General features: G+C 42.6%; 3 protein-coding genes across 3 annotated transcripts; all 3 read left to right on the forward strand.

The window, feature by feature from the left end:
• Window positions 1-4,742: 4,742 nt before the first annotated feature.
• LOC115693678 (auxin transporter-like protein 4) lies at window positions 4,743-9,634 on the forward strand. The gene is made up of 9 exons (XM_030620720.2): window positions 4,743-5,493; window positions 5,675-5,962; window positions 6,089-6,274; window positions 6,550-6,662; window positions 6,855-7,038; window positions 7,166-7,263; window positions 7,814-8,021; window positions 8,134-8,391; window positions 9,102-9,634. The coding sequence occupies exons 2-9, from the start codon at window positions 5,753-5,755 to the stop codon at window positions 9,327-9,329; spliced, it is 1,485 nt and encodes a 494-aa protein (XP_030476580.2). The 5' UTR covers window positions 4,743-5,493; window positions 5,675-5,752; the 3' UTR covers window positions 9,330-9,634.
• A 2,816-nt stretch (window positions 9,635-12,450) lies between these two features.
• LOC115690734 (30S ribosomal protein S31, chloroplastic) lies at window positions 12,451-13,276 on the forward strand. Its single transcript, XM_030617203.2, has 3 exons — window positions 12,451-12,674; window positions 12,810-12,874; window positions 12,998-13,276. The coding sequence occupies exons 1-3, from the start codon at window positions 12,506-12,508 to the stop codon at window positions 13,130-13,132; spliced, it is 369 nt and encodes a 122-aa protein (XP_030473063.1). The 5' UTR covers window positions 12,451-12,505; the 3' UTR covers window positions 13,133-13,276.
• A 4,669-nt stretch (window positions 13,277-17,945) lies between these two features.
• LOC115662107 (histone H4) lies at window positions 17,946-18,514 on the forward strand. Its single transcript, XM_030584296.2, has one exon. It carries the CDS (start codon window positions 18,016-18,018, stop codon window positions 18,325-18,327), a length of 312 nt encoding a protein of 103 aa, XP_030440156.1. The 5' UTR covers window positions 17,946-18,015; the 3' UTR covers window positions 18,328-18,514.
• The last annotated feature ends 2,855 nt before the right edge of the window (window positions 18,515-21,369 follow it).

Here is a 21,369-nt window from a genome sequence, read left to right on the forward strand (position 1 = left end):
GGGGAAGAAGTAGCCATGTAATGTCATGTACAATTGACAAGCTAGAGATACAGTAGTTATTTGAGTATTTACGGGATTTGTAAGATATAAAGAAAAGGGATAATGACACAAATAGTCTCCGAACTTTGGCTCAATGTGCAATTTGGTACCTGAACTTTTAAATTGTTCAATGTAGTCCATGAACTTTAGCCTAATATTCAATGTGGCCCCTGAACTTTTAATTTGTTCAATGTGATCCCTGAACTTTTGGTACATGTTTAATTTATTCCCTAAACTATATGAAAATGTACAATATAGCCCATGAACTTGAATTAATGGAAGGACTACATTGAACATTTTTATAAAGTTCAGGGACTAATTGAACATGAACCAAAAGTTTATGGACCACATTGAACAAATTGAAAGTTCAGGAATCACTTTGAACATTGGGTTAAAGTTCACGGACTACATTGAATAAATTAAAAGTTCAGGGATCAAATTGCACATTGAGTCAAAGTTCATGGACTGTTTGTGTCATTTTCCCTAAAGATAAAAGTTGCAATACAATAAACTAAAGGCCGTGACCTTTATCTTTATCAACATTTTTTAATATTTTATATCAAATTAAGTATAATTTTTAGATTAAATTATTTTATTTATAATTCTGTATCGATAGGCTTTGTTGAATCATGAAAGCTATATATATAAAGGTGTGTTTTAAGGACCCATTTGGTTCAACTTTCCAAATGCTACTTGGGGGAATGCAAATACCTTTAGGTTAAAACCCATTGAGGAAATGGAAATGGCGTTTGGTAAAAAATCCTTTGTAAAGCTACTTTGGGCCAAGTAGTGTTTGGTAAATTTTTTTTTTTACAAAAGGGCTTTGGGAATTATCTTTTTTATTAAAAAAAAAAAAACCTACCCTACCCTTCGCCGGCTTGCCGGAGCCGGCGAAGGCCTACGGTCGCCAGCAACCGTCGCCCGAGGTCGGGTGACCCCTAGCGAGCCAGATCTGCCGCCAGCGGTCGTCACCCAAGGCCAGGCGACCCTTGGCGAGGATCGCGCGACCTCAAGTAGCCGTCGCTTTGGTTGTGCGACCTCGCCGGCCTCTCGTTGGCCCGATCTGGTGTCGGCTGCCCTCGCCGGCCTCCCTCGTCGGTCGCCTCACGAAGAAGATGAACAGTAACAAGAGGGGCAAAACCGGAATAAGCCAAAATAAGTGAGGGTAGTTTGGGGACAAAAAATTTGGGTTTAGCATTCCAAATGCTAGCATTTGGCCAATGGACTTCCAAATGTTAAACCAAACAGTTCATCATTTCTCCAAGGGGCTTTCGAGGCCAAAAGCCCCTTCCAAATGCTAAACCAAACGGGTCCTAAAAGTAGGAACTATAATCATGTAAAACATCTACATGGTATGTTCGAAATAAACTCTCATTTAAGAATATTTTTGAAGATATTTTTTACCCTCTAGCATGTAAAAGAATATTCTCCTAACTACGGCTTTAACGATATATAATGGATAAACGCCAATAAAAAAAATACGAGAATCACCTAATCTATTTATCGACTTGTTCAAGCAATATTTTGAATCGGCTTTCTTTAAGTCGAGCTAGACAATTTAGTATATAGGTGAAGGCCACTCGTACCTCGATTGCAACGGTGAAAGGTAAAGGTGAATATCTGGATTGATCAAGCATGTGTCACCCCATGGATTATCTTAGTGGTTGAGCATATGACTTGTGTGGAGTAGGCTGAATAGGCTCGGTTGCAAATAATTCCATGTTTAGGCCACTCACTCCGGCTTAGGCTTATGTCTCACCTCGTTTGATGGGTTCAGAATTAATCTAGCTAAGGTGGATTTCCTCATCATAGAATAAAGGTGAACACATGTCAACACATTCACAGTAAAACTTTAGAACGTATACTATTAATTCCACCACCAATATAGAAAAACCGTTTATCTAGCCATCGTTGAACGAGTAGCACGCCCCGTATGCGATTAGTCACGGACCTTAATTCCTTAACATGCCACCCATCTCATTAGAATCCCGTGAATTGATCGCGACGATTGACCTAATAAAGTTCCGACCTACAAATGCCCTCGAGAGTATCAACACTACGAGAATCAATATCGAAATCACTCGATGCGTGTAGCATGCCGTAGCTTCGAACAAATCATAGGGCTAAATAAATGACGCCATCCCACTAGATCATGTCTAGGGTTCCCACCAGAGAGCTAAAAGAAAACAAAACCACACAAGAATACTAATAATAAACTAAATTTGCAATCCCTTTTTTTTTTTAAATTTTTGGAAGAAAAAAAACAATTGACGGGTTTCATGTTTTGGTCAAAAAAGGAGCAAGGCCCTTGATTCCTGAGATAATGGGGTAGCGATGGTGGGGGGTTTTTGCGGGTCCCACCCCGCCAAGAAATTGTAATAATTTTTCGACCACGGGCCAAAATTCAGGCCGTTCGATGTTGGGGAAATCGAAAGGTCGCGTGTTCGTGTTTTGCGGTACGTGTGGGGCTCGTCGTGCGTGTTGAGAGCGCTCTTATGGCGCGCGTGTCCGTCTTTTTTTTTCACGCGTGCGAGCGTGTGTCTCGAGCTCATATCATTAGGGCTCGGCCCGAGCCAACACCCTATTATTTCAAGAGCGAGCCACGCCCGCATCGTCGAAAATCTCAAGTGGCCCGGCTTTGAAATTTAATTTAATTTAATTTACTTTTATGGAAAAAAGCCACAACTCAAATTATGATAACAGTGACATATTTACTAAGTTACGTCGAATGTCTGTGATATATTTACCTTAAACTTTTTCTTTTATATTTATGTGACATATTTGCCTTCTGTAAAGATTCTATTAAATGATTTTTCAGTTAAAACGTCGTTTTTATTTCATTTTAGCAGTGTGGATGCCTCTATATAAGCATATTTTTAACGATTCTCATTGACAGGATTTTGACGGAGAGTAACCGTATCATATAGGTAAAAATTTGAAATTTTTGGTACGCCGGAAAATTGTTTAGGATAAATATAGCACGGTTAACATAAATTAGACCTTATTTTAATTCAATTCATAATTTCATATAATCACTTGGGCCTGCAAATTCAGCGATCGGTTGAATGGGACGGCCCACAGTGGAAGAATCCCATCGTACATGCCCCCACCAGTTTACCCCCACTCGCCCGTGAGGCTTGGGACCCACGCGCCGCGTATTGAACTCCATGTTTCTCCCCCTTATTGTACTAATCCAGTAATAATATTCCATGTGGTAAGTCCCGAACTTATGTAGTCACCGTGATCCATTTGACTTGGGGGTGAGCATGGTTCTAGAGTAGAATCTGGAATCTGAGAACTTAATTTGTGGGAACTTATAGGTTCCAAGTTTCAAGGCATGCAGGGTAAATTCTAGGTTCCAAAAATTTGGAAACTTGTTTGACGAGTAGATTCAGGGTCTAGGTATGTAAACCCGAACCCGGAACCCTGGAACCCTGGAACCCGAAATCTAAACAATTTTTTTTGTTTTTTTTGGCCTATGTCTTCGCGTGATCCTATAGTGTTTTATGGCATTAGATGATGAGTGTATAATCTGGAACCACTAGTCTGAACTTTCATTTTATGACTTGTTAATATTTCATATTCTTTATGTGTTTAAATATAAGTTATGGTCAGTGAATCATAATAGCAAGTGGTGGTCATTAAATGTAATGATTCATTGTAATTGTTTAATTAACAATACAGGTGGAACCTAGATAAATCATGTAACCGACTTGGAACCTGTGATAGGGTAGTTCTAGATTCCAAAAAATAAGGAACATATTCTCATGGGTAGGTTCTAGGTGGAACCTGTACGGAACATGGAACTACTCACCCCTAGTATCGGTTCACGCAATAACTTCTCATTTTAATTGTATTTATTTGAACCGTAATACTAGGAAAACTAGTCTTTTGTATTATCTTTGGTGAATGACAAGCTTGTTTAATATTATTGTGTTCATTTTCGTTTTATTTAACTAAAAATGAAATAATAAAAAAAAGAATCCATTAGACCCTGTGACAGGGTAGGTTCCAAGTTTCAAGTTCCAGGTTCTGCCACCCTTAATTTGACTTCAAGTCATTCTAACATGCCCATCATAGAAAAAAAAAAAGGGAGGGAATTTTCAAAAAAGAAAACGAATTATCAATTGACTGGCATTTGGATAGGGACATTTCGATTTACAGCAATTTTCAAAATGCATATTTCGTGATCCGGAAAATAAAATGAACCATCTCCCCTCAACATTTACCAGAGTCCGTAATTCGATGTTAGCTTAATTCATATGCACCTTTAGATCAAGTGGATTTCACGTGACTACTCGCCTCATTCAACGATGCATTTGAACCAGACCACCCGTGCACATGGTGAATTTTTTTCTAGGAAAATGACATAATATGATTCATGAATTTTGCCCCAATATGCAATGTCTTCGATGCAATCCCCGAATTATTAGTAAATATTTAATTAACTAATAATTCGAGAATCATACTAAACGAATTAGAAGTGATTCTTTGATTTACAGAGGAGGGCTTGAAAACTCTTGGTCCCATTTCCACGAGTGATTATTAGATGAGGACAACGTCCCAGTCACATTTGAGCTCTCCAAAAATTCGCCTTCTCTCTCTCTCTCTCTCTCCTTCTCTTTCACTTTCTCCATCTCTATCTCTATCTCTATCTTACTCACTCGCTCACCAAACGAAGACCTAAGAATCGAATAACCCTGTGAGGAGGATACAGGGAATTTGGGTTCTTGTCTCTCTCAACCTTTTGCCAACTAGAGAGAGAGAGAGAGAGAGAGAGAGGGAGGGAGGGAGGAATTTCAAAGCCCACAGAGAGATAAAAGAAAAATAGAAAAGAAAAGGAGGGAGGAATACGAGAAGTTAGAGTGCAGTAGCGTATTGATTTCGTTTTGTTGTTTTGCTATAAATATAAAGGACGTTTCCTCTCGCAGAGCCGAAACTGGAAAAGCTGGTCTCTTTTGCTTTCTTCTCCACCGCAGCAGCAGCAGCAGCAGCAGCCTCCTCTCTCACACTGCCAGGTGCTACTACTGAGCTCGCTCGCCTCGCCTCGCCTCGCCTCGCTCTAGTAGCGGTCCGCTGAGACGGGCCACTCTGCTGCTTTTTTGAGGATCGCCGCCTTCGGCAGTCTGCTTGTCGCCGCCGCGGATTGGTGTGGCTCATTCAATTCTTGCTTTGCAGACAAGAGAGAAAGACAGGGAGGGCGGCCGACTTGTAGCTGGGAGGAAGGAACTTGCGCAATTACTCCGAGCATTCAAGTCTCAGCTGCGTGTGCGTCTCTCTCTCGCTTCACTCGCGACGATAAAGGCCGCTCTCTCTGCATAGAAATCCAAGAGAGCCCATGAACGGCGGAGTCGCTCGCGTCCAAGAGACAGGGTTTCAAGAGCGACGGGTCTGAGTCGATTCTGTGCGGTTTCTCTCCGTCTTTGACCGAAAAGACCTGTCGAAACCCAAAGGGTACTTCTTCTTTTGCCTTCTTTTCGTGCCGATCCATTCTCCTTTCATGGTCTTTCTTTTTGTTTCTTGTTCTCTCTCGGACCAGTCTTCATTTTTGGTTGGAATTCTTTTCTTTTTGAGCCTTTCTGTTTTCTTCGGATCTGACGTCTCACCGGGACTCGGTTCCTCCTTGCCGCCTCAGATCGAAGCGCGAACTTTAAGAGAGGCAGAGAGAGGGAGGGGAAACGGAAACGAAGACACTCGCGAAAACGCACGCACAATGTTGGGTCAGAAGCAAGCAGAAGAAGCCATCGTGGCCTCCAACCTGAGCGAGTCGGTGGAGCACGACGCCGTCAAGCTGGAAGAAGACGGCGGTACCGAGAAGCAGCTGGGCGAGCACTCCCCGGGCTCCTCCATCTTCAACGTCAAGAGTCTCCTCTGGCACGGCGGATCCGCCTGGGACGCCTGGTTCAGCTGCGCCTCCAATCAAGTAACGATTCCAACCCCCCAAAAAAGCAGAAACGAAAAACCAATTAATTTCCACAAGCTCTCTTCACCGTTTGCTTTCCCCTCCATAAATTCTGGGATTATATGTGTTTGAACTCGGTTTCATCAGGTGGCGCAAGTGCTGCTGACGCTGCCGTACTCGTTCTCGCAGCTGGGGATACTGTCGGGGATACTGTTCCAGATATTCTACGGGCTCGTCGGAAGCTGGACGGCCTACCTCATCAGCGTCCTCTACATTGAGTACCGAACCCGCAAGGAGAAAGAGAATGTCAACTTCAAGAACCATGTCATTCAGGTCTCTCTCCTTCATCTTCCCTTATTTTTCGGGATGAATTCTTGCTCATGTCCTCCACCGCTGCTTCGCAATCTCTCTCTCTCTCTCTCTCTCTCTCTCTGTGTTTTAATATGCATGATCCGACCTGATCTTGATCCCACACACAACACCCATCACTCTACAGTCGTTCTTTTCTACGGTTTACATTAGAAAAGACATCAATCACAGTATTCCACCGAATAAACAAAAGATTAAATGCGGCGGCTTGTTATATCTGCGGTGGGTTTGATGAGCAGTGGTTCGAAGTGCTGGATGGATTACTGGGTCCTTACTGGAAAGCGGTGGGACTCGCCTTCAACTGTACTTTCCTCCTGTTTGGTTCCGTTATTCAGCTCATCGCCTGCGCCAGGTAAAAAACTGACAAGACTAATAGCCACCAAACTCGTGACTCAGTCGTTTTTGTTCTCTTGCCTCACGCTACAACACCCACCCTGCGAAGAGGGTGAAAAGGACGGGAGAAAATGGCTGTTTTTCCCGGATTTCGTCTGATTTTCTCTTCTTTTTCCCCCCCACCTGCGCCTTGTTGTTGTTGTGTTCGCAGCAACATATACTACATCAACGACCATCTGGACAAGAGGACGTGGACCTACATATTCGGCGCCTGCTGCGCCACCACCGTCTTCATCCCCTCCTTCCACAACTACCGGATTTGGTCGTTCCTCGGCCTCGGCATGACCACCTACACCGCCTGGTACCTCACCGTCGCCGCCATCCTCCACGGCCAGGTTCGCCCCGCCCCCCCGCCCCCCACCGCCGTTGAACAAATCGGGGACATGACGATACGGTTGTCTGACGAATTTTCTCTCTCTCTCTCTCTCTCTCTCTCTCTCTCTTTTGTGGTGGGGTTTGTAGGTGGAGGGGGTGATGCACACGGCGCCGTCGGAGCTGGTGCTCTACTTCACCGGAGCCACCAACATACTCTACACCTTCGGCGGACATGCTGTCACTGTGTAAGAAGGCGACCCTCCTTAAATTTATTTATTCATAATTATTTATCTTTCTTTTTACGTACTCATTGGCAACTGTGAAAATTCCATCGGCTGTCGGTACCACCCAAGCGGAAAAAAATAATAAAAATAATCAGAAAATCAGGAATTTTTCAATCTCTGATGCAATTGTTTCTACGCGGCTTCTCTTTGCAGCTTTTGCCGGCTAATCCGGAATTGAAAAAGAAAAGAGAAAATTAGTAATCATGCAAAAATCTAACTTTTGGTTCGCCCTAAGCCAACACGAATCATTAGCATCTCGAACAGCTTCTCCTCTTTTTTTGACCCTTTCGCCCCCGTTTTTTCACCGAGCGGTGAAAAGAACTTTGTCTTTTAGCGGAGCCTGGTTACGGCCCGGGTGAATGTAACAGTAAAAGGGGCAAAAAAAAGGTCCTTATTTTGAAATAAAATGGGACTTATTATTATTATTATTATTATTTTATCTTTATTTTTTGTTTTATGAGGATATGTTAATGGCGAAATTTTATGGTGGAACGGAAATTGGGTTTCGCAGGGAGATCATGCATGCGATGTGGAAGCCCCAGAAGTTCAAGTACATTTACCTGATCGCCACGCTCTACGTCTTCACGCTGACCATCCCGTCGGCCACCGCCGTCTACTGGGCCTTCGGCGACCAGCTCCTCAACCACTCCAACGCCTTCTCCCTCCTCCCGAAGACCGGGTTCCGCGACGCCGCCGTCATCTTGATGCTCATTCATCAGGTATGCACACGTACGACGAGTCCGTCGCGTCTTTACTGATTGTGAGGTTGTTAGATACGATAGCGAGATGTGAAACATTATGTCCCGTATGCTTTTTTCCGGGGGGGGGCAGTTCATCACGTTCGGGTTCGCGTGCACGCCGCTCTACTTCGTGTGGGAGAAGGTGATCGGGATGCACGACACGAAGAGCATATGCCTGAGGGCGCTCGCCCGGCTGCCCGTGGTCATACCCATCTGGTTCCTCGCCATCATCTTCCCCTTCTTCGGCCCCATCAACTCCGCCGTCGGCGCCCTCCTGGTCAGCTTCACCGTCTACATCATCCCCTCCCTCGCCCACATGCTCACATACCGGACGGCCTCCGCTCGCCAGGTAAACTCCCAAATCGCGCCCTCTAAATCGTCTCGGATTCTTTAATCCCGAAAGTTAAACTTTCAATCGCGCCAATCAATTCGTCAAGAACAGTGCATGGGGGGCCATCGAGCAAGCTAGTTAATTAACTTCAGATGCCCAAAGTAGTCCTTAGGGTAGAGGGGTGCTCTCTCAAAGTCGATGAATGGGGGTATCAAAAGTGCAGACATCGAGCGATAGCGGTACGTACGTGCTTTGAGAGCGAGGGAGAGGGACCACTGGAGGCACAAAAGATAAGCATTTAAGAAACGGACTTTGGGGAAACACTTGGGAGAACGCATTCGAGATAGGTGGGACGTCCTTTTCAGGACAAAGAATTTCCAAAACTTCTCTCGAATTTTTGTTGTATTCCTAATGAATAAAGTTCGTTATAAATGATAATGTTTTTTATCTACGAGGTGGGGGTGTTTCTTGCTTTTGTCGAGCTTTTGGTCTCGTACCGTTTTTTGAAAACTACAACCTCGGGGTAGGTCATCTAACAAGATTCTCATTGGAGGCATCCGAAGCAATATTGATGGAATTTCGACCAAAATTAGATCCCGGTCCCCGGTTCGGAGTTCGGTAGTTAGTACCGGATTGTGATCGGTCGCGATGTACATCGCCGAGATTTACGTCGATCGGGTTTGAGGGTCGACCTTTAATCTCTTTCTCGCTCCGTCATGTGATTGCAGAATGCGGTGGAGAAGCCGCCCTTCTTCATGCCGAGCTGGACCGCGATGTACGTGTTCAACGCGTTCGTGGTCGGGTGGGTCCTGGTCGTGGGGTTCGGGTTTGGCGGGTGGGCCAGCATGCGCAACTTCGTCAAGCAGGTCGACACGTTCGGGCTCTTCGCCAAGTGCTACCAGTGCAAGCCTCCGCCGCCCCCGGCGGGGGCGGCGGCGGCGGCCCATCACCGCTGAGCCCGTGTCTCGCCTCTGCCGCCGAGCTAACGGCTTCGGTTCCTCTTCAGTCTCTCTGCAAGTCCATAGTTTGTAACATACATGGGGAGGTAGCAATGATTCCCTACATGGTGTGTGCGGTTGGGTAGTTTGCTACTTTTATTTTTGATTTCTCTTTAATATTGGCGCTTCCATTTATTTTTTATTTGTTAATTTAGGTGGTAATCTATATATATATATATATATATATAGAGTGTGTTGAATGATGAAGATTCCTTTTGGTATTAATTAATTAAGGAATAGATTAATAGGCTCCAATTTCTGCAGCTGCTTTTTGAGTTTCGGCTTTGTCCTTGTGGTACGAATTAATTAGAAATATATGCTCACTGATTAATGATTAATAGCATGTTCCATAGGGCATCAAACGACACGAATATTTCGTAAACGAAACACATATCGTTACTACCTCAATAATTATCACTTCGTCTTGATCGTCGCACGTGGCATGACCCTAGCGGATGCGTGGATGGGGGGACAAGTTTTTTCGTAGCCCTTTTGAGCCTAGATTCTCTATAGGGGGATGGACCGGCCTTTCATCATATGGCTCATTAACGTGCACATGTAGATTCTACTTGATTTAAAATTTGCGGCGGAAGTATTTGGACTTTTTCCTAACTCTAGACACTTGAAATTTTCATAATATGCAAATGTTGATACGGGGAGATTCATATATTACTTGTGCGATAATTTTTTGAATTTTAATAGTACTTTGAATTTTTGACAGAAAAGCAAAGGGATGCCTTTATTTTTTTTTGTAATTCTAAACGAGCATTGCTTGTCTCGTCATTATAACGATGTATTAGTAGAATATAAGTAGGCCCCCGCCCTTTTTCCTTAGTGCCAGCATTCGGGCAGTGCAAACCCCCGTACGGCCTGAATTCATTACAACTACTTCCTGACATGTTATGGGACAAGCTCTAAGGGGCTATATCTCATGCCCATGTCGTGCCTTTGTCGCGTTTATATTTCCTATTCGATCCGATTCGCGTGAGCCGAACTCTCCCAAGCGGTGAACTTTGAGGGTAGAATTTAGAGTCACTTCATGCATAATTTCAAATGGCAAAAGCTTTCTTGGCTTATGAAACAACATCCGTAACGATGACCTGCAGTGCTAGGTGGTACTTTCTTACCTATTTCATTTCCTGCCCATTTTGCCATCCCAAAAACTTACAAAGAGACGTGCATTTCCCTAGTCCGTCTATCCGGTTTGTCCTGAACTGCTAATTTATTGAAAGAGGGGTCATACGTTGTTATCGTTAAGCGATATGATGAAATCCGGTAGGTTAAATGTCCACATAGGCTACTCGAAAGGGCGATCTTTGGGGCGGATGTTAACATACTCGAGATTGCTCCCACCCATGCCATGCCCCACCCATAGCAATTAATGCAGAATTTTCCGAAATCAATTGAGAAAACCCAAAGGAAAAGTATGGTTACTGGATAAACCATGATAAATTTTTTCCTTAGCCAATACTTGGAAGCATGAATTGGATTAAGACTTTTCTTTTCTTTTCTTTTCTTTTATTCGAAGTTCTTAAATGGGACATTGACGCAAATTTTCGAAACCTTTTTACTTTCTCATCGATCATCATTTTGTACTCGGGGCTCCGCCTTCAAGTGTTGTTGATGTCTCTGTCAATACATGGAAGGGGGTGGCAATGCGGGTCATGGACTTTTCGACCCGGTTTAGTGTTTGACTTTATAGGTCCCGGTCTCAAAATTTGTGAACTTGATTCCTTTCTAAATGGGTTGTTGAAGTAGCCCAAGAAAATCATAAAGTCTTCTACCCTCGTCGGGTTAGGTGACCCATTCTCGACCCACTCATTCAGCAATCCACACGTTTAAAGCTACCGGCCTTTAACCCGGATCCAGATCCACTCGGCTAATGGATCGGGTCAACCGATGAACGGCCCGCCGGGCCTGTCCAACTCAAGATGTCTTGAAGACAAATGGGAAGGCTTGGGCAACGAGCTTATACTGAAAGGTCCGACCCGCCCGACTTTGGCTCGGGCCCGGCCACAGGAACATTACATGGCAGTAGGTGCATGTCGATGTGGCTTGCACATTTTATACTGATGTGGCACTTGTTAGCGTCGCACCAACATTACGGGGTCAATTTTCGCCATGTCGGTTCATCGAATTAATTGAGTGACTATTGGTTAATAGATAAGAATTTGATTGCATGATTCACAAAACTTATGGGACTCGGTTGCATCGAAAACAAGTAAAAGGACCAGATAGCAAAAATCACAAAATCACGAGAGTCGAAATTGTACTTAACTCCGACGGATTATATAAATGGTTGAGAAAAGGAAAGATAATATTAACCTATGAAATCATGTATCGCCCTGCTTAATATTTTTCAAAAATGTTTTTTTTGGTATTGTAAATGAGCAGTAGGAAACAATAAAGCGAGTAGCGAATATCATGGGGATTGCTCTCGTAGGAAAACAAACAAATTAAAACGACACTTCTGAAAATAAGGACCGATGGTGTATTTTTTTTTATAGAGAGGCATGTACACGTAATCAAATTGGTAAAAAGACTGAAGTTGTCGCCGAAGCTTAATACAAAGACTAAAATAGCGATGAAAGAAAGTGTTAAGGATCAAAGATGAACTTTCTCGAAATATAGGGATCAAGGATATCATTTCTAATATATATAGAAAAAGGTTAGAACATACAAGAGTGTAAGTCAGGTGTACTCCACATGGATTAACACTCGAGCATGACTCGATTAGTCGATCGACTTTAGTTGAAACTCAAATTAGCTTGACTAGATTCATAAAGTTCACCGTAACAAAAAGAACTAATTACTTTTGGGCTACGTTTATTTATCAAAAAATGAATGATATGAAAAATATTTTCCTAAAAATGATTGATCGTATCGCTTACAAAAAATAATTTGACGAAAAATATTCTTATCATTCACAAGAATATTTATATATTAATTTTTATCGAAAATAAATATTTTTTATTAATTAATTATCTCATGCGATATAGACGATTATTTTTATGAAAAAACTGAAACCTTATTTACTTATTCATCCCTCAGTTTTTCGTGAAATAAGCCGAAGAAATTTGGGGATAAAGAGGGACAACCAGCAACGTTCGGAAACGACCTTATCCCCTTCAACCATGGCGTCCCTCCTGCTCCGACCTCCCTCCGTCGCATCTCCGTCGCCCTCCGCCCTCTCTCCCCGCATCGCCTTCTCTCATTCCCAGACCCTAGGCGCTTCTCTCTCCACCGATCCCCGCGCTTCCCTCTCTCTCCCCGCCGCCGCCGCCGCTCCGTCCGTCCCCCTCGGTAAGCAAAACTCCCCGCTTCATCTCTCCCCCTCCCCCCCCACCGCGTGCCTGCCGCCGGCGATTCTCGGTCTCGCGTTCGCCTGATTCTTTGGTTTTGCGTTTCCTCTGTCTTCCGGCTCTCTCTCTCTCTCAGTGTACTGCGGCAGAGGCGACAGGAAGACCGCCAAGGGGAAGCGCTTCAACCACTCCTTCGGCAATGTGAGTTCCCTCGGCCCCTTTTCGTCGAGGGATTCGAGTTTGATTCGTTCTTGTCGATTGTGTGCGAGCTTTTGAAATTTTTTCGCTTTTTCCTCGTCGGAATCTGTCGGGATTGTGGTGCAGGCGAGGCCGCGGGACAAGAAGAAAGGGAGAGGTCCGCCGCGGGTGGCTGCTCCTCCTGCCCCTCCGAGGAAGGACCGGTTCGACGACGGCGAGGTTATCAAGATCGAGATCGACGAGTCCCTCTTCACTAATTGATTTCGGGCAAAGCTTGTTCATTTCATGGTCGATGTAATCTCTTTTACCCTCCAAATGCATTCGTTGGCGTTACTGTTTCGTCGATACATGCTTAAGTGAAATTTTCGATCGCAAGGCGGTCAATATATGCTCTGATTTCATGCTTCTTTGTCTTGATTGTTGAAGTTGTCAGACTTCATCATTCCAGGTTAGCCGAAACAACTAGAAGCTGACAATCAGCAAAAAGTTTTTGACGAATTAGTCGCGGTAATTTAGTCGGACTTAGTTCATTAAACTTGGGTCAGTCACTATGTAGCATATTAGATGCTAAGAAAAGTTTTGACATAGTTAGCTTATGCAGAAATAAAATTTGGATGAGTGGTCTGTTTCACCTGGAAATATGTCGGGGCAAAAGGTTAGAATTAGTTCTACCATCTTACTTGGGAAGATCGTCTATCACAATAGAGAAAGAATGCTATCTTTCTGTGGGTTTAACTTAAATTTTCGAGGATGAGATTCTCATTATGCTTTACTATTAGAGAATTTTGGAGGCAATATAGTGGACTCAAAATGATTTTGAATCTATGCTGGTGATAATCGTGTGGCTTCTGTAAAACAAAAAAATTGGCTGGAGGTCTTCGGGGGGCCTTCTGTCCAATGTTTCAAAGATTCTTGCTCTCTGCATTTCCTTTGAGCAGCCTTGCCTGTAGTAAGCGCGGTTTGATCTTGGGCTTCTTTGCACTCTCCCTTTGTTTTTGCCAGAGCAAACTATCTGACAAAGTTGAGCTTTTAAACATCAGTTTTCTGAATCGGAAAATTATAGTGTTGAATCGAAATAGCACTGAGGATTATGTTATTTCTCTTCTTTCGTTCCCACCACCATTTAGCTTGTTTGTCGCAAGTTTGCCGTTTACTTGAGTCATCCTGCATTTCAGTTGTTTCGCTAGTGCAGCCTTTGTTTTCTGGTAGCACTCAGGAAGCCACGGGAGGTAGTTACCACCCTCCAACTCAGCCTCTTATATCACCTTGCCGTAAATAGGCATTTCATGTGAAAATTAGTAAATATGAAATTGAGGCAACCGCTTCCTTGGTCCTAACTCCTGAAAGCAACCGGTTACCGCAAGGAATAGCAGAAGATGATAGTCACTGCTATTGCCAATAAGACAAGCTTTTTGACTCGAATCAAAAGGGATTATATGAGGAAGTAGTCGATTTGTCTACTAGTTATCGGCAATGATTAGATCTGGAGGTTTTACCTGTTGGTTCATTGCCTGGACCATCATCAGGACTAGCTTTGTGACTGGCACTGGCATAAGAATGTTCTTCGTGAAACATTTATCTTTTGGTACATAGAGGCACTAGCATAAAGTTTAGATATGAAACGAGACAGTGTATGCTCCAAAACAGCACGCCCGCAGTACAATCATCAATGGTCTTACCACTGCATTCGGTATGGAAGTGTATTCTAAGGGCGATCCACAAACAATTGGAAACATGTTGGATTTTACTTGCGTTTGGTCTGTTGAGTTGGTTTCGTTAAATGTGGAAATTACCAGCCTCGCCTTCCTGAATCGATAGTGATTATGTACAAAACATTTACGTGAAATGTCACGGATTTGAAGGAAGAGGTTAGTCATTCCAATCGGGATTCCTTTATGGAGTTTGCATTCTGCAGATATATGTTAAGTAGCGACCTGTTTGGCAGATGTATTGAGTAACTTATTGAAGTTCGTTGGTCCAATAACCGATCTATATAGTGTAATTTGTGAACAGTCATGTCTGTTGAAAAGTGTCGTAGAGTGAAACTTAAAGGTGGGATGCACAGAGTTATTGGGTCTTTCATGTACATAAGTGCAGGATTTTCTAAAGACTTCCATTTGAGATTGTAAAAACTATGTAATTTGTGAACAGTCATGTCTATTGACTTGGATCTTTTCAGTCAACCTAAAAGACCTTTTTCAACTGCCAGCAAAAAAAACAAAATAAAAATAAAAATTGAGGTTTTTATTTGAGATGTTCAATATTAACCAGAAGTCCTATTCCAACTTAAGTCAAAAACAAAAGCCACTCGTCAACTAACATAATGTGGAAATTATAATGGCATTCAAATTATCTCCTGATTTTTTAGTTTGCCTTTTCAAGTTTGGCTTGATCTATGATGGTTTGTCAAATGGTGCTTAGAAACATTTAGCATCATATTATGATATATTTATATACTCCTCGTTCAGCATATAGATTTGACATTTTTCAAGTGTATTTTTACTTTGAAAGCCAAAAGTGCATGTTAAAAGCTGGGGGGAGCAATGGTACTGTTCTTGAATGATCCCAGATCAAATTCATCCAGTTGAATTTTGCGGGTCTCACTCCACACCCGTATGATCTGACGGTCGAAATGCATAGGCCCTATTTGTTTGTGCAAATATTGTTTTGCAGAAATGAGGATTTCTGAACACATCTCCTAGGATCGGGGGTTGGGACGCATTTGGTTCGCACACGAACTTCTGTTTTCAATTTTACAGGTGGACTAATCGTGAGCTTTTTCTTGTAATCAAATTGTTATACAAAAGCTAGAACTTAGTAGCCAATATTATATATGAGGGTTAAAACTCTCGGAATAGATTGCTGTACTAAATTTTTCAGATCGGTATGGCTTAGAGCATGCTTGATAATTTGATGAAGTGTTGAAAAATTTCAGCAGTTGATATGAAAATGTGTTTGGCAGGCCTTAAAGATGCTCTATTACTTGAATAATTTCAGTTAAAAAAGTACTCAATAGCTCAAGTACTGTGGTTACATACTATACAACCTCTCTTCCATGCGAGAGAATCGGAAAAATCGGACAAAACTGCTTGTGTACCTCTTTACTCCCATTTAAAGTGCTTGTAGTACATTGTACCATGCTACATAGGTTCTCGATAGAAATGACTTCGTTTTTTGGTCCTGTAATTCATGTCGAGCATGTCCAATTGAAATTCTTAACTCGCGTGATTTTTTGCATTTGAGTCTTTTTGTCTTCAATATGCTTAAATAATTCTCACATGGTCGTTGACAACAAATTGAAGCTTCAAAAAAAAAAGAGAGAATAGCTAAAAAGACTATAAAAATATGAATGAAAACATCATAATAATTGAAAACAGAAAAAAGAAAAGAAAAGAAAAATGAAAGTAAGTGATAGAGCGGGTAAGTTTGAGGGAAGATTGGTCAAGCGACACTGAGCGAGGGTCATCTTCCCCTTTACAACGTAAATCTCACCTTGGTCCGGCCCGAAGAACAGATATTTGGCTGCAATTAGAGATGGGGTCGACTTTGTACTTTAGTTTAAGATTGCCTCCGAGCATTTCAGAATATAGTTAACAGGGATATGTGAAAGAGATATGTGAGCTGGTTTTTGTCAATCAGTGCTTTCAGACACCTATTATATAATCAATTAAGAAAATTTTACGTAAAACTAATATTTTTCCGATCACTTCAGACTATACATGCTTAATAATGTCTCGGAGTACTTGTTAACAAGACCCTTCTTAAATTGGAGATTCAAAACCTTTGAGCATTATAGGACATTAGTGAAATGAGGGTCTTGAAAGGCGTGAGTGGGATCCTCTCTCTCTCTCTCCCAACCTCAGAGTTATTTTGGGGTTGTGTGACCTGAAGGCGGGTCTCGTCGGCGTCAAGCGACAATGGTGCTGCGGTTGTTGGACCCTTGGTGGTGGTTGCCACCGTTATCTCCTTCCCTCTCTCGTATTTTATGTTTCTCTCTCTCTCGGATTTGTTTTTGTTTTATACACAACTTAAGAAATTTGATTATACAAATTAGTTGGAGAAATCAATGCACAATTGACATAAACGGACTAAAAATCGGATAATCCCTTCTCGATATTATAGCTTGCACGTGCTGAAATTATTGTATGACGGTTAATTCAATTTTAAACTTTTCAATTTAACAAATTTAGTCATAAGCTTTTTGATAATTTTTCAATATAGTCATTTTGGCTAATTTTGACTGGAAATCGCTGACGTGGATATCGAGAGGACAACATTGGAAAATCGTTAAAACATTTAGGACTAAATTGGCCAAATTGAAAAATTTAGGATTGAATTAGCCTTCACACAATAAGTTTACGATTTTTTGGATAATTTTTCAGTTTTTAATTTTGCCAAATGATATTATAGTTTGTTTGATTATCTAAAAACTGAATTTCGTTTTTATGGAAACCGGAGTCGAAACTTGGTCTTTTCAAACTTATTTGACTTTGAGGATTATTGTTAGATCTATTCTCGGTGTAAAAAAGTAGTTAACACATTTATCATTGAATGAATGACATGTGTATATAAAATTATCTTTTGTAACCGAATTCTTTCACATGTGAATTATCCGACAATAAATATGTAAACTATTTTTATAATCAACAATGAATCTACTAAAAAAATTTTCAATCGAGTAGCTCAGTTTACAAAATTCGAAGCATGAAAAGACCGAACTGCAAATTAGAGAGCGAGGAGGGAAAGGCGGAGCCACAAGAGTCAAAATAAAAATAAAAATAAAAATAAAAAAGTATTCCACTGAGCTGCCATGTCAGCGATCCGGACTAACCACAATGAACCAATGAAAACCTGAGCAGCACCTGAACAGCTCAAGGACGGAGATCGCAAATCTGAACCGTCCAGGGCGATCCAATCCAACGCTCCCCCCTGCCTCACCGCTCAAGTCAAGAGACAAATTGCCGCGCGGGGGCCGAGCCATCCGTCCAGCCCGCTCTATAAAATTCCCAAAATCTCCTCTACCCTCTCCCATCTCGCTCCAAAGAACACAACTTCCTTTTCCTCAAACCCTAAGGATCCAGAAAATTTTCCCTCGCTTTCTCGCGCTTTTTTTCTCGAGGAAAAAAAAGGAGAGGGGGGAGGAGATGTCGGGCCGCGGGAAGGGAGGCAAGGGGCTGGGCAAGGGCGGCGCGAAGCGGCACAGGAAGGTGCTGCGCGACAACATCCAGGGCATCACGAAGCCGGCGATCCGGCGTCTGGCCCGGCGGGGCGGCGTGAAGCGCATCAGCGGGCTGATCTACGAGGAGACCCGCGGGGTGCTGAAGATCTTCCTGGAGAACGTGATCCGCGACGCCGTGACCTACACCGAGCACGCCCGCCGGAAGACGGTCACCGCCATGGACGTCGTGTACGCCCTCAAGAGGCAGGGCCGGACCCTGTACGGCTTCGGCGGCTGAGCGCTCTTTCTTTTTTCCTCGGTGGTTTTTGTTCGTCGTCTTTAGATGGGGTTGCTTCTGTAAATCTGTGCGGTCCGGAACTAGGCTGGTGTTGTTGTAGGGCGGTCGGGACGGAGCAATGCTTGTTCATGTCCTGGGACTTTGAAAAACCGTTTCGGGTTTAATCTAAATGTCTTATTTGTGTTTTCGTTTCTGGGTTTGAATTTGGCTGTTTCGGAATTTGAAAAAAAAAATTTTTTTTACCGGAAGGGCCCGCAAATGCCGTGTTGGGCATATATATATATATGCGCGAGTAGGACTGGGGCCAGTGGTATTGTCAAAGCTGATCTTAATCAGATTTGAACGTGCGAATGAAGTCTTTGCAAGAGGTTTAATAGAGATTAGGGCTGAATTTGACGTTGAGAATTCAACTGTTTAGTTCTGTTTCTGGATTGTAATCATTGATGGCTGGTTGATTTGATGGTGGGCATGGTTCATCTGCACGGTGCCTTTCATCGTTGGTGGGGGAGGTAGTCTTTGTTCGTGGTTTTTCAAGTCTTGCTGTGCTGGAAAGGGTCAATTTCAAGGGCCCAGCTTTATCGTTTGAGGCTAGATGATTGAGGTCAGCTCTTCCAGTTATACAGTTCATTTCATGGATGGATGTCTATCTCGTCTCCGACCATCGGATGCACACTGCCCTGTGGACGATTCAAACTCATTGGGTCATCGGGTATTTGGACATTTACCCACTGTTACTTGGAGTCTGAATTCTTTTCCGTGAAACATGGTCAGTTGTTTTGCACAAGTGCTGGTTTAAAACTTGATTAGGACATGATTAGTTGATCACCTCATCGGCTGTTTAAGAGGAGGCAAATACTAGCAAAGGACACGAACCTTTCTGAACTTTATTAGCTGCCGGGCATAGCAGTGTCCCCAGCTTCATAATAGTTAAAGGAAAGGAAGCTACAATTATTGGCAACTTAAAAGGTCAAATATAGGGTCGAAATATCAATGCGGCCAAAAAAGAAAACTCGTGATGGCTTTTGACTCTATTTGTAGTTTATCTTTATCTAAAGGTTTGGTGGATGCTAACCTTTCTTAGCGTTTCATGTGTATTCTATCATCTTGTAACTGTCTGCCCAATCAGAACTCCACTAAAGTTGAAAATGCATAGCAATTTATACCTTGTCTGGAAAGGGTCCCTTACGGTAAGATCACGGCGTCATCAGTTACCACATCTTGGGATAAAGGTAATACAAGTTTTGGAATTTTTTCAAATTGTTTAATTAGGTCCTGCTATTAATTTATTTTGTCGTGCAATTGGGTTCTTGAAGTATATGTTTTTTGTTCGAATTGGTCCTTTCTTTAAAATAAGGACAGAAATTCGGACATGGACGGACATATAAGCCTCACGTCAATGCAGACTGGATAAATTGGTGCGTAATTATCATAAGTTGACTAGATAAAATCTTGAAATTTTCTTAGAGAGAGAGAGGGTGGCTCTGATGATGCCCACATGCCGGTGAGGGCCGTCAATCCCTCGTCATAGTCAGGGCCAAATTTGGCCTAAGCAGCCCTGGTCGTCAATTGCCAGGGTCGTGCGAGCCTACCGGGCATTGCTTGGGAATCGAACGGCCCTAGCTGTTGATTGTTGGGATCTTGTGACCTTAGCACTACGTAGCTGAGGGTCACTATCCCCAATTTGATGTAAGCTTAGGTCGTGTGACTTGGGCCTTTTTCTATTTCTAAATATTTATCATGTTTTTTCAATATTCATCGTTTCTAAAGGTTTTTTTATTTTTAAAATATCAGTAGGACACCACATCAACATTCAAGGGTGACTTAACATTTACATGAGCATTTTAGTCCATAATTTTGACGGAAGGACTAACTTGAATTAAAAAAAGCATATAGTTTATGGATCCAATTGCACCAGAAGGAAGAAAAGTTGGAGGAACTCCGTTGCCTTTTAACTTAATAGTTGATATCTCTACCTTCTTTTACTATTGGAAACCCGCATACACAAATTTTGTATATTTTTCTTACATAAAATGCAAAATATTATTATTAGCGGAATTATGTTCATTTGATTATTTAAAGTGAAACCGAGATAAGACCGCGCGTGCTAAGTTAACTCTTCAAAACATAGGAGCGAAAATAGAAAAGGAGTTTTAACATGTTGGTAAAAAAACAGTCAAATTGGGTACCGTCTCCTTGTACTATCCCCCTTGATTGTACTAACCGAAAAATAAAAGTTATTAAATTCACACCAGTAGGCAATTTTGGATCACACTAAAAAGGAAATCCAAACCTCCCAATGATGAAGTATATTTATGGATCGTTCGAAAATATCGTTAATTCCCTCTGCACCCAAAGCGTTCGGCCTAGCCTCGGTCTCATTGCGAACGCCTGCAGGCGTGGAGGCTGTCTGTGGCTTTGACATTGACGAAGAAGAGAGCCTCGGTCTCGTAGCCAACGCCTGCAAGGTGATGGAGTATCCGGGATGTCCCGAGACCTCCTCCCACAAGTTTCAGGACAACTCGTCCTTTGGCTTCGACTGCTCGCAAAGCTCGATCTGGTCTCCACACCTCCCTCGCTCCCCACTTCCTTATCGATTCTGATTGCCTTGCCAGTCCGAACAAGCTCTGCTTCGGATTTGCGCCAAGGTAAACGGCGAAGAAGAAAAAGAAGAAGATCAATCTCTCGAAGACGAAGAAGAAGTTGATTATGGAAATCTAAGTTTGGATTATCAGATTTCTATAAAGAATTCCATTTTAAGGTTCATTTTCTAGGGTTGGGCCAAGGTGCCGAAGGCAACATCAAATCATTCTAGCATTTCCAGAAGAAGAAAGAGATTCCGAAAACTTTTATCATTAAAGTGAGCGTAAAATTACTGTTCTTTTCTCCATTGGCGACAATCGGATACAATAACCAAAGTAAACTACGGTGGAATAAAAGCTCCCTAGGAATAAAATGATGGCGCAATCGTCGGAGTCCCGCTCGGCCGATCTAGTACTAGTCTACCTGTGAACATTTCCATTCTCCACATACATGGCGGCTCGC

Source organism: Syzygium oleosum, unplaced genomic scaffold, assembly GCF_021117445.2.
Source record: "Syzygium oleosum isolate NSW1041296 unplaced genomic scaffold, Sole_v2.1 Sole_v2.09, whole genome shotgun sequence".
Classification (NCBI taxonomy): domain Eukaryota; kingdom Viridiplantae; phylum Streptophyta; class Magnoliopsida; order Myrtales; family Myrtaceae; genus Syzygium; species Syzygium oleosum.